General features: G+C 48.4%; 7 protein-coding genes across 7 annotated transcripts; 4 read left to right on the forward strand and 3 right to left on the reverse strand.

Moving 5' to 3' along the window:
• Positions 1-2,106: 2,106 nt before the first annotated feature.
• On the reverse strand, positions 2,107-3,397 carry N7519_009387 (putative mitochondrial carrier protein (Rim2); the record flags this gene model as incomplete). Its single annotated transcript, XM_057296160.1, has 3 exons — positions 2,107-2,146; positions 2,209-3,162; positions 3,213-3,397. The coding sequence occupies 3 exons, from the start codon at positions 3,395-3,397 to the stop codon at positions 2,107-2,109; spliced, it is 1,179 nt and encodes a 392-aa protein (XP_057144042.1).
• An 816-nt stretch (positions 3,398-4,213) lies between these two features.
• N7519_009388 (60S ribosomal protein eL21) lies at positions 4,214-4,998 on the reverse strand (the record flags this gene model as incomplete). The annotated part of the gene is made up of 4 exons (XM_057296161.1): positions 4,214-4,544; positions 4,660-4,707; positions 4,776-4,843; positions 4,963-4,998. The coding sequence occupies 4 exons, from the start codon at positions 4,996-4,998 to the stop codon at positions 4,214-4,216; spliced, it is 483 nt and encodes a 160-aa protein (XP_057144043.1).
• Positions 4,999-6,640: 1,642 nt separating this feature from the next.
• Positions 6,641-7,503, forward strand: N7519_009389 (40S ribosomal protein uS4; the record flags this gene model as incomplete). Its single annotated transcript, XM_057296162.1, has 5 exons — positions 6,641-6,648; positions 6,706-6,743; positions 6,800-6,818; positions 6,896-6,994; positions 7,095-7,503. 5 exons carry the CDS (start codon positions 6,641-6,643, stop codon positions 7,501-7,503), a joined length of 573 nt encoding a protein of 190 aa, XP_057144044.1.
• Positions 7,504-7,853: 350 nt separating this feature from the next.
• Positions 7,854-8,866, reverse strand: N7519_009390 (uncharacterized protein; the record flags this gene model as incomplete). The annotated part of the gene is made up of 3 exons (XM_057296163.1): positions 7,854-8,293; positions 8,357-8,576; positions 8,648-8,866. The coding sequence occupies 3 exons, from the start codon at positions 8,864-8,866 to the stop codon at positions 7,854-7,856; spliced, it is 879 nt and encodes a 292-aa protein (XP_057144045.1).
• A 318-nt stretch (positions 8,867-9,184) lies between these two features.
• Positions 9,185-10,556, forward strand: N7519_009391 (uncharacterized protein; the record flags this gene model as incomplete). Its single annotated transcript, XM_057296164.1, has 4 exons — positions 9,185-9,282; positions 9,342-9,493; positions 9,549-9,802; positions 9,831-10,556. 4 exons carry the CDS (start codon positions 9,185-9,187, stop codon positions 10,554-10,556), a joined length of 1,230 nt encoding a protein of 409 aa, XP_057144046.1.
• A 627-nt stretch (positions 10,557-11,183) lies between these two features.
• Positions 11,184-11,924, forward strand: N7519_009392 (DOPA 4,5-dioxygenase family protein; the record flags this gene model as incomplete). The annotated part of the gene is made up of 4 exons (XM_057296165.1): positions 11,184-11,254; positions 11,306-11,438; positions 11,503-11,560; positions 11,665-11,924. The coding sequence occupies 4 exons, from the start codon at positions 11,184-11,186 to the stop codon at positions 11,922-11,924; spliced, it is 522 nt and encodes a 173-aa protein (XP_057144047.1).
• A 1,347-nt stretch (positions 11,925-13,271) lies between these two features.
• N7519_009393 (uncharacterized protein) lies at positions 13,272-14,489 on the forward strand (the record flags this gene model as incomplete). The annotated part of the gene is made up of 5 exons (XM_057296166.1): positions 13,272-13,383; positions 13,439-13,769; positions 13,818-13,874; positions 13,925-14,086; positions 14,141-14,489. The coding sequence occupies 5 exons, from the start codon at positions 13,272-13,274 to the stop codon at positions 14,487-14,489; spliced, it is 1,011 nt and encodes a 336-aa protein (XP_057144048.1).
• Positions 14,490-15,954: the final 1,465 nt, after the last annotated feature.

The raw sequence follows: 15,954 nt of genomic DNA on the forward strand, positions 1-15,954 counted from the left end.
AATAAAACCTAGGTTCATTTAACCCATTACATCCGCCCTGCCGATCTTCCATACCCGGGCTGCATGTCACCAGGCGCTTGAGTATTATACGTCAACTCGGCAGTGGCTGATAAGTAACAATCCAAGTAAGGTACAATCGAAGTATATATTGTACGTGAATCCATTATTCTTAAATCTCCACTGACAGACTAGTGGACGGACCCCAGTTGAAGGTAATACGCTATACCTACTCCGTACATCTCACTCTAACGCTAAATGTCGGCATGAACTGCTGTGGAGCTCTGCAACAGTGTGGCTGTGCTCGCCCAAGCCTAGACTTCATGATTCAAGATGCTTTGGCCTATGCAATCCTTTAGGGTGTACTCCGTATGCTGTGTATGTTTGCCCGTACAGTGACAGGCTCGCCCAGACGCCCGAATTTTACCTCGACCTTCACCTTTACCAGTCTGCTTGAAATTAACCCACAAGCCCGTTCCACACCTGATAGGGTGTGTAGAAAGTACGGTGTAGGGGTATAAATCCTAATAATTCTATTACACCATTTCCAATATAGTCTGCGTCAGAAAGGCATAGTTCGAGAAACTACGGAGTCGCCACTGGCATGTCCCTCAGAAAAGATAGCCAAGTATGCGACTAGTCGATCTGTATGTAAAAACCCACGGGAGTGGTTTGCCACCGCTTATATGTTGCGATGGTAAAAATCGAGGGGTATGATCTTCAAGTCTAAGCCGTGGAATGCGGGTCGCGGAGAATTTACCCTATCAAAGGAGAAGAAAAACGTTTGAGAAACACTCCTTGCTATTTCATTCTTGCCATGTGTGGCTGTTCACGTCACAGATTCTTAGGAACAAGATATCGGGGCGCAGTATATGCTACTGCCAGAACTATTGCTTTTTACTTACGCCCAGGCTCTAAGGTTGTGTTTTGGGAAGTCAAGAATCTAGATGTCAATGCAGGTATTGAGGTTATGGGTGAAGGATCCAAGCCACGAAGATCATTGTGTCTAGGCGAGAACATGACAGTCTAGGCCGATCGAGATGTGTTAACAAAACAAAATATGTACTTTGTACATCGTAATAATACTGTTCTCTCCACTTATAGCCCTTTTACGCCACACGAACAGGGTCTGAAATACAAAGGGGGTGTTCGTATATATCCGACTATCGACCATCTTACCTCCTAGAACCTTTCCAGGTTGGGCATATTCCACGATTACGGCAATCGGGCACAAAAATCTAGAGGTATCCATCCATACACTTCTTTACTTAGGTGTTCGCCCGCAATATAAGAACATAAACAAGCCAATCATCAATCTAGGAAGCCAGTACTCCGCACTTCGTACCATCGGGCGCTTTGATCAGAAGATACAGAGGATTAAACGGGCGAAAAGTGAAAAATCCAAGCCAAGTGTAGCTCTTCTTCGCTAGGCACGGGAAAGAGGAAGTCTACCACCGGGACTTGGCTAGAGTAGCCCGATCAGGTGCGCTCGGGTACATTTGTCGCCTGGGTATAGCACTGCTGCCTTAGTTAAGTGGTGCCCGACTTGGATCTCGTGCTGATTTCAGTTGGACTGAGTCATTCGTTTCAGGGTAGCTTGAGAGAGCTATGGGTGGCGGTGGCGGTGCAATTCAACAACTTCTGCAATGCAATGCAGTCTGCACGTACTATTGTGGCCCTGGTAGTGAAAAAAGTACAAATGTATTGGCAGTTTCTATGTCATTATATACCTTTCCTTTCTTTTTCCTTGCTCTGCCACACTTGTGAGTGGCAAAAAAAGTAGAGAAGCATTGCCCAGGGAGCTTCGCCCCCGAATCGCAAACCCCAAATAAACAGCCAATCAACGCAGAAACCTTTTTGCTTTTGTAGACGAGGTCGGAGTAGAGACGCCTGTTTATTAATGTGACCCCAAATCGCATACGCCGTACACATGCAGGTAGCCCATTTTCTCTTCTATACACAATATAAGAACAAGCAAAAGAAAAGCACTCCCGAGTCACTCTCTAGTCACTTAGGGAGCGGAGAGGAAAGCGCGAAGAAGCAAAATATTGTACAGTGGTGGTGCAAGCTGAGAAGCAAGGCAGGGTTGAGTTGACAGCAAAGGACAGATTACGATGTTGTGCCGAACATTCGCAGAATGAACTCGTACCTAGTGAAATAGTCAGTATATTGAGCCTCATTGAGCCTCCCGGTAAACTTGAAGCAACTCACATTCCGAACATAATCGCAGCGGAGGGAACAACACGAAGCAAGTGCGGTGTCAGGCCGCCATACATAGCGACCATTCCCTCTTCCTTCCAGACAGTCTTGAAGCACTGCACCAAGCCGGTGTACTTCATCTCTACCTTGCCATTGCCCAGCGAGACGGTCGGTGCCTGACGCAAACGTGTTCGAACGACCTCGTGTGGGTAGGTGATAGCAGCTGCAACCAGCTTGGCCAAACCAGCCGCAGTGATTCGTCCTCCCCACAGCTCCGCCGAATCCCATGAAGTGTAATCGTACGCCGGGTCAGCTTGCTTGAGAGCATCACGGCGGGCTAGATACATTTTCATCTGTTCGTACATCACCCACTGGAGAGACGACTCCGTCACACCCAGATAGGAAGCGGATAGGCCGCGGTAGAGACCACGGATACCTTCGTGACGCACAGTTTGTTTAATGCAGTCGAAACTGTTGCGGTATTGACGACTCTTTCCAATTTCCGCATTGGACTTATCCAGTTGCAAACGTGTCTTTACCAGCCAGATCGGGTTGGTCGCCGTACCTGTAGCGATACCAGCGATTGCCGCAGCGGCCAGGTGAATCCCCATAGGAGTCTGTTCAGCAGTTCGGTAATCAAAGTAATCGCTTAGGATACGTTTCCCGTTTCCGTAGACGTAGAAGTTGATAGCGCGTGCGGGCACTACACCGATCAAGTTCGGTCCCAGTCCTTTGAATAGCGCGCGCCATCCTTCGTGAACGTGTATTGAGCGGAGTATCTGGAAGGTTTCGCTGAAGTGCATTCCAGCAGTCCGGGTAAGAGACACCAAGGCATTGGAAGTCGGCGCGGGCGCAGGTTTCGCGGCGCGCAGAGCCTGTAGCTGCGCTTGGTAAAAGTCGGACTGTAGGCGCGTCTTCAAGACGTCAAGCGGCGAAGTCAGGGTTGCCGCGGTCATACCTCCCAGTCTATAATTTTCCAATTAGAATGGATACCAAAAGGAATGGGGAAAACATACCCACCAGCAACGAAGTGTGCAAATGGCTTCGCTTCGGGCTTTTCCTGACTAGCGGGCGGTGTCCGGTTCGGAATGACATCCCCCATTTCTCTGGATTGTGGGATTAAATCTTTATTTAATGATGGAGATGTGCTCCCTAGTTGCGCCGGCGCAGAGCTGGGAGCTGCGGTGGTTGAGAAGGTCATCGTGGGACGTAAGTAGGAACCGGCAGGAAGGCGCAAATGCCGGGCGTGCCGATAAGACCGGAAAGACAGAAGAAAAGAATTAGAATAAGGTACAATGGGAAGCGAATTAAATCATAACAATTCAAAGGGGAATATAGAGAAAGAAGAGTTGAAGTTCGTCCGTAATATTTTCTTTCCTGGGCGGGTCTGACTTTTTTTTCTCCCCCCCCGGGGCCTTGTGGAGGCCGCATTTCTAAGGGGCAAATCTACCATCCATGGATGTAAGTACTTCGGATAGTTCACATTTAGGCCGAGAACATGTCATATTCGGGCATCTGAAATTTATCGACGTGCTTGATAATGGAAAACGGTCATTCTACAGCTAATGCGGCTGAAAGGTTCGAAGATGTATAGCAGTTTGCGAAGACATCCTTCCCACGACGTAGTATCAATAATCATTCATAACATATAGACCTAATCGGCAAGCATAACCACTAGGACTGGAATCATGCTTGACCAGAGTGTAAGTGGTCCTGAGATGGAGCTGCTGCTGATCAAAACCAAGAGAACGAACAGCACTACGACCATAGGCCTAGAACAATATATCGAATCTGAGTTATGCTGGGCCCGGGAAAAAAGTTGACATGAACTCGGAAATTTTTTGATTTTGTTTCATTCAGGGGAATCTATGCACAGGCGAGAGATGTGCCAGGGCATCCGAAACCCTTTGCGCTTCGTCTCATGTATCAAAGTCCATTTCAGTCTAGGCAAAATGGAGTGAAAACCCAGTAAACACCTAACAACCGCACACACCGTTCCAATTCCATAACGAGCCCTTTAAATGTGGGTATCGTAGGCGATGGGGACGACGGTCTCGGGCTTGTTGCCAGCCTGCTTGACGAAGTGGGCCTCACGGGGACCAACGGCCTGACGCTTCAGGTGAACGTGGACACCCTTCTCCTTGGCCTCGCGCTTCTTGATGGCGTTCTCCTTGACGCGCTTGATGAAGTCCTCACGGGAGCGGGAGTGCTGGACGTGCTCAATGCGGACGCTGATACGCTTCTCGAGGTAGCGGTTGTCGACCTTCTTGTAGAGGATGACACCGACGGCGGACTTGGTGACGTTGTAGACAACACCGGTCTTACCGTGGTAGACCTTGTGGGGCATACTGTTCAACTGTTAGATTTTCGTCCTCTCTTCCGGGTGTCGCATTGCCCATGGTGTATGATCGCAGTGGGCGGTCGGGCGAGAGCGCATGGAGGAAGTTTCGGAATTGTACTGACCCCTTCTGGACGGCACCGTTGACCTTGAGGTCGACAATATCACCAACACTATAAAAAATATCCGTCAGATTCCAATTCAATGTCGTTCGTTCGAAATTCGAGGGTTTTGAGCGTACCGGTAGGTCTTCATGTAGGTGGAGAGACGGATCATACCGTGCTCCTTGAAGCCACGGCTGAAGGCATACTGTTCGTCGTCTCGTTAGCACTTATCCTCCCTGAGGCCCAAGGGCGTATCCAGTTGATCCAGTTCGTCCTCCCAGTGTAAAAAAAAAGACGTGTGTCGTAAAGGGAATTAAAACGTACCCGAGTGCCGGCGCGCAGACCGTACGAGTGAGGCATGACGGCGGTGTTGTGGTTGGTGCTGGTGGTTAATTGTCGACGGGGCCTTCAACACGAAAAACGAGAGTGTCGGATAACAATTTGTGGGATTGACATCACATGATCTGTTACTCTCGCTAAAGCCCTGGAGCTACGCTATTCCCCCTTTTGGAATATTCAAGCTATTTTCTGAATTGGGATTAGCGTAATAATTAATCTTTAGCCAATCAAAGCTTGAATTGCCCCCAAACCCTTCGACTTTTGAGGTTTTGAGCATGCATCGCTCGTCCTTTCTCTTCAAGTTCCGTATTCATGCCACCCCTTTGGAGATTGCCCTTTTGTTGTAATCTCTTACTGGATTTACATTCTGCAGCGCTTAGAGTCATCTGTATAGTGACTGACACGCTCTAGTTAGTTATGAAACATCAAAAACGGCGAGCACGCAGGTGGTATATGCTGGCCGAGAGAGATACAGTGGGACCTCCGAAATATTCCAAAGTTGGGCTAAACCTTTATACCTAGATATACCGCCCTGTATACCGCCTGCCCGGTATATACTACTATAAGAAGTCTCGTCTTCTTAGGGATGGTAGTCTTCTCCGGTAGTCTTTTCATGTCTCTTTTCAGAGGTCCCACTGACTGTACTAATGGCGTTCTTTGACCATACCGCCGGACCCTTCCATTGCCAGGTCCGGTATCCGGTACCCAGACTTTTCGACCTCCATGGTTCGTTTCACTAGGAATAGTTGACTTGGCGAAGAATGGCAGTAAAATCAGAACAGTCACTGATGCTCGGACACATGTGAGCTGCGCGATAAGTCTAGATTCCATAACTGGCCCAAGGTCGTGTGTTGCAAGTTGCTGAACAGTTGTCATTCTAACCCCGGTGCCTTGAGGATGATATTGCTGTTGCCATATCACTTTACTATACTTATCCAACTGAGGTCTATAACTAGGCGTCTGGGGCTTAAGTATATCGTAGTTTAGGGTCCCTTTAAGAATTGGACCCCTGAAATTCGGACGTATAATTACGAGACCGAAAGAGCTTGAATGTCACTAGAAGTTTGTCCGAGGGTGACAAGGTTAAGCCTATGTATGGGAAACGATGCCGAGTCAGTCAGTAAAGAAGGCTAAATCGAGCATCTAGCCCGCTGACCATTGATTCCGATGAGCGAAATATGGAAGTTGAAGACCGATAAGATGACCCGGATCTTTTGGGCCATATCGTCTTGGCCTGCTTGTTACGGTGAAGGAAATCATAATGTAAATCCCCAGTTCTGATGATCTGCATGCAACATCAAGAGAACGATGCATAAAATATCCTAAATTTCACGCTGGGCTCGAATTAAATAGCTGTTAAAGTAAATAAAGCAAGTAATTAACACAATTGTATAATAAGAAAATGACCAATAAAAAAAGAAATAGCTGCAGACGAGCATCCACGCCAGGTGATTGAAGGACGATTTCGAAGGTTGCTAAGAGTGGAGCCACCTGGGCATGCAGCGCCCAGACGGGTGGAGAGGCTCAATGACATAAACAGCTGACATAATAGTATTTCCCAATTAGGACTAGGGTAGGGCTCGCATCACACACACTCAAATTCTCAATTCATCCTTGACCCTTCGACCTCCCGTCGACAACCTCCGCCCATCTAACCGCAGCTATGGCCCCGTGAGTATATCAAACAAAATCGAAGGCATCGCACCGTTCTAATCAATTCCCGTGCAGTCGCGTTTCCTCCAAGACCTACAAGGTCCCCCGTCGCCGTAAGTGAAATTCGAAAGTATCGATCTGGATGTTTAAAAAGCTAACTCCATCACAGCCTTCGAGTCGGCCCGTCTGTTAGTATTCTCCGGCCACTAATCAGAAGCGTGCTTCTGGTTATGTCGTATTCATATTCCTAACAATTTTTCAATAGTGATGCTGAACTCAAGACCGTCGGCGAGTTCGGTCTGCGCAACAAGCGCGAGGTGTGGCGTGTCCAGCTCACCCTCTCCAAGATCCGTCGTGCTGCTCGGTATGTGCGAGGAACAATCTGTGATTTTGCGAGGCTTCGAGCGATCGAGTCTAGACAAGTCTCAAATTTGGTGGACTTGGCGCTAATTTTTCATCTTCAGTGAGCTCCTTACTCTCGACGAGAAGGACCCCAAGCGTCTCTTCGAAGGCAATGCCCTCATTCGCCGTCTTGTCCGCATCGGTGTGCTCGATGAGGGCCGCATGAAGCTCGATTACGTCCTTGCCCTCAAGGCTGACGATTTCCTCGAGCGCCGTCTCCAGACCTGCGTCTACAAGCTTGGTCTCGCCAAGTCCATCCACCACGCCCGTGTCCTGATCAAGCAGCGTCACATCCGCGTCGGCAAGCAGATCGTCAACGTCCCCTCGTTCATGGTCCGCCTCGACTCCCAGAAGCACATCGACTTCTCTCTCACCTCTCCCTTCGGTGGTGGCCGTCCCGGCCGCGTTCGCCGCAAGAAGGCTGCTGCCGCCGCCGGTGGTGAGGACGCCGAGGAGGAGGAGGAGGAATAAATTATTCCTGAATATTCCCCAAAAAATGGAGTACGGTCGGGTTTCGCTTGGGGCGCCTTCATAACATGGAGGTTCAAAATGACTGCATAGCGTCTCATGTTCTACGATCATGCAATACAATGAATCTAAAACAGCCGAAAGGCTTCAATTTGGAACCCGATTTTATGATTCAATTCACATGCTTTCGTAATCTAGAATTAGTACCTACCTAGGTAGGTATCTATAGGTAGGACCCATATATGTACAGTAGATCCCAAACGCCATTTCCCGATCCCCACCAGCCTAAGATAAGCTCAATCCTTCAATCCCTCGTGTCATCGTACACAAGCCTAGGCTTGGCCTACAGACTGTCATGTCTGGGTCCCCACCAATTCTTTCAAGGTATCTTCTGCTCCCCTATACCAACGTCCCATCTCTTCTAGTCCATCACTTTCACCCTGCTGCTTCTTGCGTTGGGCTTCGCGGGCTTGCGCGATCGCATCTGACTTCCGTCGCTCAAGCACGCTACGCTCTCTCTCTACTGCCTCAGCCTCTCGGGTCTTCCGAGGCAATGCGCTGTGTACAGCAGCCAGCTGGCGATTCAACGCTGCCAGTTCTGCCTCACGTTCCGCCAACAGAGCCAGGGTCGCGGGAAGAGGGAGATTCTGCGAAGAGGAAGTATTGTTAGGATCCGAAGGATCCATTGTGGCTATCTGCTTGGCGCGGAGCTCGGCGATGGTTGACTCGAGGTTCTCGATTGACGCAGGCAGCGTTGAGAGCTGTGTAGTTTGAAGTTCGACATTCTTGTAACCTGTCATGGCGCGGCAGATGCTTCAGTCAACATGTTCATCTTCCACAGTCATTGGTCACTTACGGCTTGCCAAGTCACGGCCCATTTGCTCCATTTCCTCAATCATAATCCGTGCGTCTTCTTTCCGTGCCTTGAGCTCGGCCTTCACGTCCGCTAGTTGCGTCTCCAGTTCCATGTTCTCATTATGTCCGACAATCACAGGCGGGTCGCCAACAATGGCGCGCAAGAACTTTTCCTTTGTTACTTGCTCGAGGTAGGAGAATCGCAGCTTAGAGAATAGTTCCTACGCGAAAACATCAGTATCTACTGGTCTTTGCAGCAGGCATTCGCCGTATTCGGGTTCATCGCGCGGACCTTGTAATGTGAAAGATCAGCCTCCAACGAGGCAGGGGTAGGATCGTCGAAATTTGAGAGGGAAGCATCAGAGCTTCTTTTTGAGGGAGATGGGTAAGATCCCCCAACTTCAGTGGAAATTGGGTCGCTGATGCGAATGATCGCAAGTCGGTCCTTCAATTTGCCATTCTTCTCCAGCTGCTGAAGTGCTGCAAGGGCTTCAAACGATGAGTCAGTCATATTCATTAATATTGACTATGGAAACCTATGAAAAGGGAATCCAACAGGGTTATTGCTAGAGAGCTTGGAGGGGTCAAGTCCTGCGACCATAACATTTGCGGGACAGTAAACAGCCCTATATCAAAGGCGGTCAGTCCAACTTTTGGAAGGCGCTTTCGTCTTCGCCTCTCTCGATCTTTCAACTGAAGAGGATTCCGCCTTTGTTCTATTTTAATATGGACTAGCGTATATACTTGCTCTTGCTTTGCATTTATCACTTCCTTCGGTGCACTCCTTCGACACCCTCAAGAGTCCTGCGATCTGCAGCTCATCTGGATCATGGACGACGATTATGTTGCCAAGGTCCTGGCCAAGGAGGCTAAGGAGAGCTCTATAAAATATGCATCTCAAGGGATGAGTGCTTTTATGCCTTCAAGGTTCGTTTGCTCTCATGTTCTGCGATTTGCATGAGTACAAGGCTAACAAACACCTGCAGGCCGACAAGCAATGCCCCAAAACCCAATACCCGCTTCCTACGGAATCTCATCAAAGTAACAGACAATCATAACACAGCTCTCAAGCTCAAAGAGGAAAGAGAAGCACGTGAGCGTATGCGCCAACTGAAATATAAGGCCTCGGGTACTTCAGGTGCTTTAGGTCCAACTTCGCCAGACCGTTCTTCCAAACGATCTGATGATTGGAGTGAAGTGCGAGGATCAAGAGACCGCCGGAGAGGAGATCGGGAAGATCGCAATCGCTCGCATCGAAAAAGAACACGAAGTCGCTCCCCTTCGGCTGAACGAGACCGATCGCGGAGGCATCGACGAAGAAACGAAGAGTATGACGGAACTAGAGAGAGGGACAAAGACCGCGATGGACATCGGCATGAACACAGGGATCACGAGTCATCTAGGAGGGGTCGACGGGACAGAGATAAGGAACACACCAGGCGGCGACGTGAGCGATCATACTCGAGGTCTCCCAGCCATTCTCCACACAGGACCGAAGTACCGACCGTCATCGCCATCGAAGACACAAACGTCAATCTGGACATTCTGCTCGCTCCGTTTCCCGTTCCCGCTCACCAGAGTCGTACAAATCTCGGCGGTCAAAGCGGGAAGATGCATCGCCACATGGCTCCCGCCGTTCACACCTTGAGACCAGCACGCAGCATAAACGAGTGTCGCCGTTGTCTACTATAACTGCACGCCAAAGCGAGATGGGCGACGAATCCGATCCCTTAGAAGACCTTGTCGGACCACTTCCTCCTCGACAAGACGAGGCACCTATCCGCTCGCGCGGGCGAGGTGCCTATAAACACAACATGAGCAATATCGATGCTCATTTTGCACCCGGCTACGACCCAGCCACCGATGTGCATCTAGATGAAGACAAATTACACTCCATGGGCCAGGAGTCCTCTCGTCGTCCTGTCGCAGGGCTCATGACAAAAGACGATGACTGGGACATGGCAATGGAGGCGCTGCGTGATCGTGAACGCTGGAGAAGCAAGGGCGAGGAAAGGCTACGTACAGCAGGGATTGATGAGGCAGTTATTGATAAATGGAAGAATAACACTGCTTTTGCGGGCATGGACGGAGAAGGCAAACCGGAGGATGTACAGTGGTCGAAGAAAGGCGAAGGACGGGAATGGGATCGCGGCAAGTTTGTGGATGATGATGGTCATATTGATATTCGGGCGGCCTGGTAGTGTTTACTGGATGTTTTGATAATTGGCGTTCAAGGACTGTGCTATGATACCCAGGTGTATGTTACATGTATAACTTTCCTCTTATTTGGTTTAAGCTTTATGGATATGTAGGTTTGCCTTGTCTATGCTATACAAAACAAGCATGGAAATACATTGTATGCTTCTCAAAAATCGAATATTGTTATGGTCGTTGGCCTTGAGGAAGAGAAATATATTTGTGGTAAGGATAGCATAAAATCTCAGAAGGGTGTTGAATAGGCTAGTAATGTTTCTAAACAAGCACTCTGCCTGACAGAAAGGTAATAATTAACAATTGCTTACCTTTACACTGTAAAAAGTACAGTTGATGTACACTCGTATGATGCACATTTGTACTGTTGTAGTTGACCTCACGGCCGTTCCGCGGCTTTGTCAGAGTGCGGAACTTCCCCCGCAGAATTGATGATGATACTCCAGGTTTAATTGACGACATTTTTGGTATAAAGATTGCCCAATACTTACTATCCTTGCTTTATCCGACTCGATTATTTGCATTGATTTGCAAGCTGTCATCATCCCAGGTTATACACATACCTGTGGTCTTCTTTACATACTGTTCTCTTTTTCAATAACCCCAATCTACTCGACATGACAGACGCATATGCCTTCTCATACCCATCTCCATTGGAGGGGTACGAAAACCTCGAGCCGTTAACCGAGTAAGTATCCCACGAGACCACATCGAGCCCAAGACACTTATTCTCTACTAGTGAGCGCGCCGAAGACGGCAAGTCATTGAAGAACCCTCAACATGGCGTGTTAAGCAAAGCCTACACGGAATTCCCCGACCCTCTTTCCAAAGGCCGAGAGGGAGGCTTCGACGTCCACATCTATCATTTCCAAGTAAATGCCACCACCCATCCCGGACCATAAAGTCAAGCCACAGCGAAACTGACGCATCGACCAGAACAACCCCGACCAAGCCGCATACGCCAGAGCGCTCTGGGAACGAATTCGACGTGAATGTAAGCAACGCAGCCCTTCTAGTCCAGAAATTGCATCGTCTGGCTGTCTACTGCGGACTTGAGTCGCCCAGTTAATTGGTCTTTTGCTTACAATTTGCGAACAGTCCCCGAGCTTCGGATTTACACTTTCTTCGATCGGCCTGTTGGACCTCACCCGGTGGCCATGTTCGAAGTGAATTTGTTCACGCCCGCGCAGTTTGGAGCCTTCGTTCCTTGGTTGGTTATCAATCGGGGCCCGCTTAGTGCTCTCATTCATCCCAATACAGTGGAATCAGAGGATGAGCGCAACCATACGCAGCGCGCGACTTGGCTTGGTGATCGGATTCCGTTGGATTTGACGATTTTTAGGTCGAGGAAGGAGTAGTAGTAGTAGTGAAAGAAGAGGAAGAGGAAGAAGGAAGAGGAGGTTGACAAGGTGAAGGAGAGGCTGTAGGATCTATGGATTGGGTTAGCAAGGTACAAATGCTAATCAATGAAGGGCTATATTGAGGAAAGACCATGTACCATCTTGTTTATAAACACCAGTTGAAATATAGTCTTAATTGGTGAGAGATGAGCTGCTAGTATCCATGGTTTGGTCTTTGGTTGGTCCGAGACGCTTCATAGCCAAGCTTCATGGTATGACGTGACAAAGCTAACTATCTTAACTGATATTATGAGGGATAAAGCAAATAGATAGATCCAAATAAAGGAAACTAGCTAAAGCTAGCGTTACAGAATTTCTGTAGGCTTTCCGTGAGTGAATTTCAGATCGAACCCCACCTATACTTTAAAGCGTACACCCTACGGTGAACTACGATATCCCTTCTAACGAGATAGATAGATCGACTACAAGCCACTAAAAAGGTAAAGAACTCTCGCCGCGCCACGCCGTATTACGTTGGGAAATGTCAACAGCTGGTACAGTTAGGCGATGCTATTGGTGAATCTCACGAGTCTATACAGATAAAACCGAGAAGCGCATCAGTGTTCCAAATACAATAAGAACTACAATATGCAAATGACAATATTCACATGAATAGTACATCACTACAAGGAACTCAACCTAATTCGACACCAGCCCTATCTTTGCGTGGTGATGGCTTCGCGGGCAGGTGACATCGTCAGCCCAACAGCAATTTAGAGCAATGATCTTCAGCCATGAGATCGGACATGCAGATCGCGCTATAATTATGACCAGCAACCAACAAATTATGAGCCTTGCTGCACCCACCTGTTCATGGAGGTACCCGATACAGGGCTTACATTCCTCGGGGTTGCATACTGTACTGCATACTTTATCCCGGAGGATAAAGGTAGTAAACAGGGAAGCTTCAACAATCCCACCCTATTGCAGGAAAAATACCACCTGAGTCCACCTTGGACTGTCCTAACCGTCTTGTCCGAGCTTGAAAAATCCGAGTCGAGGTGCTGTGACCGGCTGCTCGGAACGCTGGCATGATCCCCGTCAAGGAGATCAGTCACCTCGAGGGATCCATGGTGTTGCTGAATAGCAAAAGGCCTTGTGATTGAGCGCTTACTTCTATTACTTCCATCTTCGTTTGACTGCTTCTCGCCACACGGTGTATCTTCGAATCTCATGCTTATGACGAGGTCATGCCGACAAACATGTAGTTAAACATCGTTATGGCTTGGCAAGGTTTGGCTATTCCCTTCATAGGGTTTAAAAGGGAGCTTGTCGCTCCCTGGTACTCGGGACCCGCCACACAAGATGCATCTTTCTATATCGCTGGCACTAGTTGGTCTATCTACAACCCAACTAGTCTGCGCATCACTCACCGACAGGGCTGCATCTGACCTCCCGCCATATGTCTTGGAATATGGTAAGCTATCTGATATACGTAGTTCTAATATCTGTTTACTAATTCGGCTTTACAGCACCCTTGGTCTGGCTCCATAGCCAGGAAACATACATGCCGAGCGATATCCAACAGCAGCTCGATCACACCAGACCCAATGTCAACTGGACAGCCCTCGAGGGAGTGGAGTCACCCCTAACCCTCAACAACCTCGACACGCTCAATTCTATGGGTAATACAAGCGTCTATCTAACCTCTCTAGAAGGCATCGAAGCCGATCCAGAACCAGCCTGGTTCCAAGGTATCAGACCAGATTCACAGGGGCGAACGGACAATGGTACAGCGAGTATCATAGTTATCGCGGATCGAGGCAACGGAACCGTCGATGCGTTTTACTTTTATTTCTACGCGTGAGTGCGGCATCATCCTGGGTCTGCATTGTACTGACATCATCCCAGATTCAACAAAGGCGGTACAGTACTAGGTCTCGAGTTCGGCGACCATATCGGAGACTGGTTAGTGTGGAGAATACCCTGCTCAAGAGGCCGTGACTAAAAATAAACAGGGAACATAATATGATCCGTTTCGTTAATGGCTCACCGGACGCAATATGGTACAGCCAGCATGCCAGTGGACAGGCGTTTACCTACGCCGCCGTTGAAAAGAAGGATAAGCGGCCGTATGTTTACTCTGCGAAAGGCACGCATGCGAACTATGCAATCGAAGGGTAAATCCATATGATTTTTAAGATTCGTTGGAATGTCAATACTGATATAGACAGACAACACGACCACACTATCCCGGGCTTCAACCTCCCTACAGGGTTTCTGTTGGATTATACAGACCGCGGGGTGCTGTGGGATCCTGTCCTCAACGGCTACACTTACGCCTACGACGAAAAAGCTGGGTTCCAGGCTGTGAACTCCGAAGATCCGGTGGCGTGGTTGGATTTCAATGGGAAATGGGGTGATGACCAGCCGCCTAATGAGCCCTCGGTCTTTGGTGAGGCTAAGAACGTTGCTGGGCCCAATGGTCCTAAGTTCAAGGGGTTGGATAGAGAGTTGGTGTGTCCTTCCAAGCCGTGCTTTGTGCTTCCGTTCAGGACTTTCTCTGTGGATACGACTTCGTGATGGTTGAGATGATATGGGGGATTGTGGGTATGTTGCGTTGATCATAATATAGGAGGATATAGGATATAATTTTGGTATATAGTGATAAGAGTAGAAAGACTGTTTAGAGTGAAAGCTTGTCCTTCAACCCGTAACCTGGTGATATGAGCACCGGGGCAAGAATCCAAATGTGTTGTATCAGCTTGGTCTAGGTTTGAGGTATCTGCTCCGAGGGCCAAAAGAAAAAGAGAGTTCACTTGAAGGGAAGCTTAGTTCCTACTTTGATTCCTCTCTTTACTCTCACTCTCGGGTCCCTTTGCCTGTTCTCTTGGAAAAAGAAAGTTCCTGCACGCGAGGGAAATCCACCCCACTTTTGCTCCACTCGGTCATTTCTCGTAGGAAACCCAAGTCCTTTCCCTGTACGGAGTAGGAGTACCGTATATAGTACAAATACATCATAATAAGCTACACGAGAAGAAACATAGTTTCGGATGTACTATATATTGTATACAAATAGAGACCTTGACTGGAATCCCTAGGAAAGTATGAAGTGGTTCGCGTGGCAGGCCAGTCCCGTGTGCCCCACCCCCATCACAATATGATCTCTCGTGTTTGGGCCGAGATCTTAAATTGCCGTGTTTCAGAAATTGATCTAGCTAGTATGGGAGAAGTCCAAGTGGCTGGGGTTCGATATGGTTATTAAACGGAGTTAGTTTGATTAGGTGCATTTCCTTATGCGGTATTGTGTTCTGGAGCCGATGGCTTTGCCCTAGGAGAGGTTAGTGGGTAAGGTCGGTTGTCCAGAGGAGAGAACAGGGGAGTGCAAACAAGACAAACATCTCCTTACATTGTACTTTTCTACCATATTGTAGACGATTACTCCGTCTCTGTAAGGATATCCGGATGAATACTCCCAATTTAAGTGAATATCAGCAGTTTCGTATCCAAGTGGAGACTCTCTAAACGGCCCCTGGCGCACGTTCCAGATTCCCGAAGCCACGAGGGAAGGGGAATGTGGTTTTGACCATGTGTATTTAAGGATATCATCATATATGTACTCCGTACATACTCCTTACTTTGTACGGAGTACTTACTACATAGATACTTACAAGATAGGTACAGTCGAAGACCATAATCCAATCATCCCGTTAGCTTCAGCTGGGGACGAACCGACCAAACAAAGGCCAAAGGACCCAAGCTCAAGTGGAGAACAGCCTGGGCCAAAGTTGGAGTTCTGACAATTTTACCCCTGAATGGCCGTGGGATGGGGTTCTCTTGATATCATTTCGATCTTCCCTGGTAAAAAATAGTGAAATTGATTTCGTTTTCTTTCTATCCCTCATTTTTTCATCTTTCTCCAAGCGCCGCTGTTGCTGGACGCTGTGAGCAGGCCCTATTTGCAGAAAAACAAAAACAACCCCAAAAAAACGAGGAACTTTGAAGTTGGAACTTTGTTCAAGTCCCAATTTCAATATTCCATCGCCCA

Source organism: Penicillium mononematosum, assembly GCF_028829835.1.
Source record: "Penicillium mononematosum strain IBT 11891 chromosome Unknown utg000005l:1.0-9366267.0:1.0-9372171.0, whole genome shotgun sequence".
NCBI lineage: Eukaryota > Fungi > Ascomycota > Eurotiomycetes > Eurotiales > Aspergillaceae > Penicillium > Penicillium mononematosum.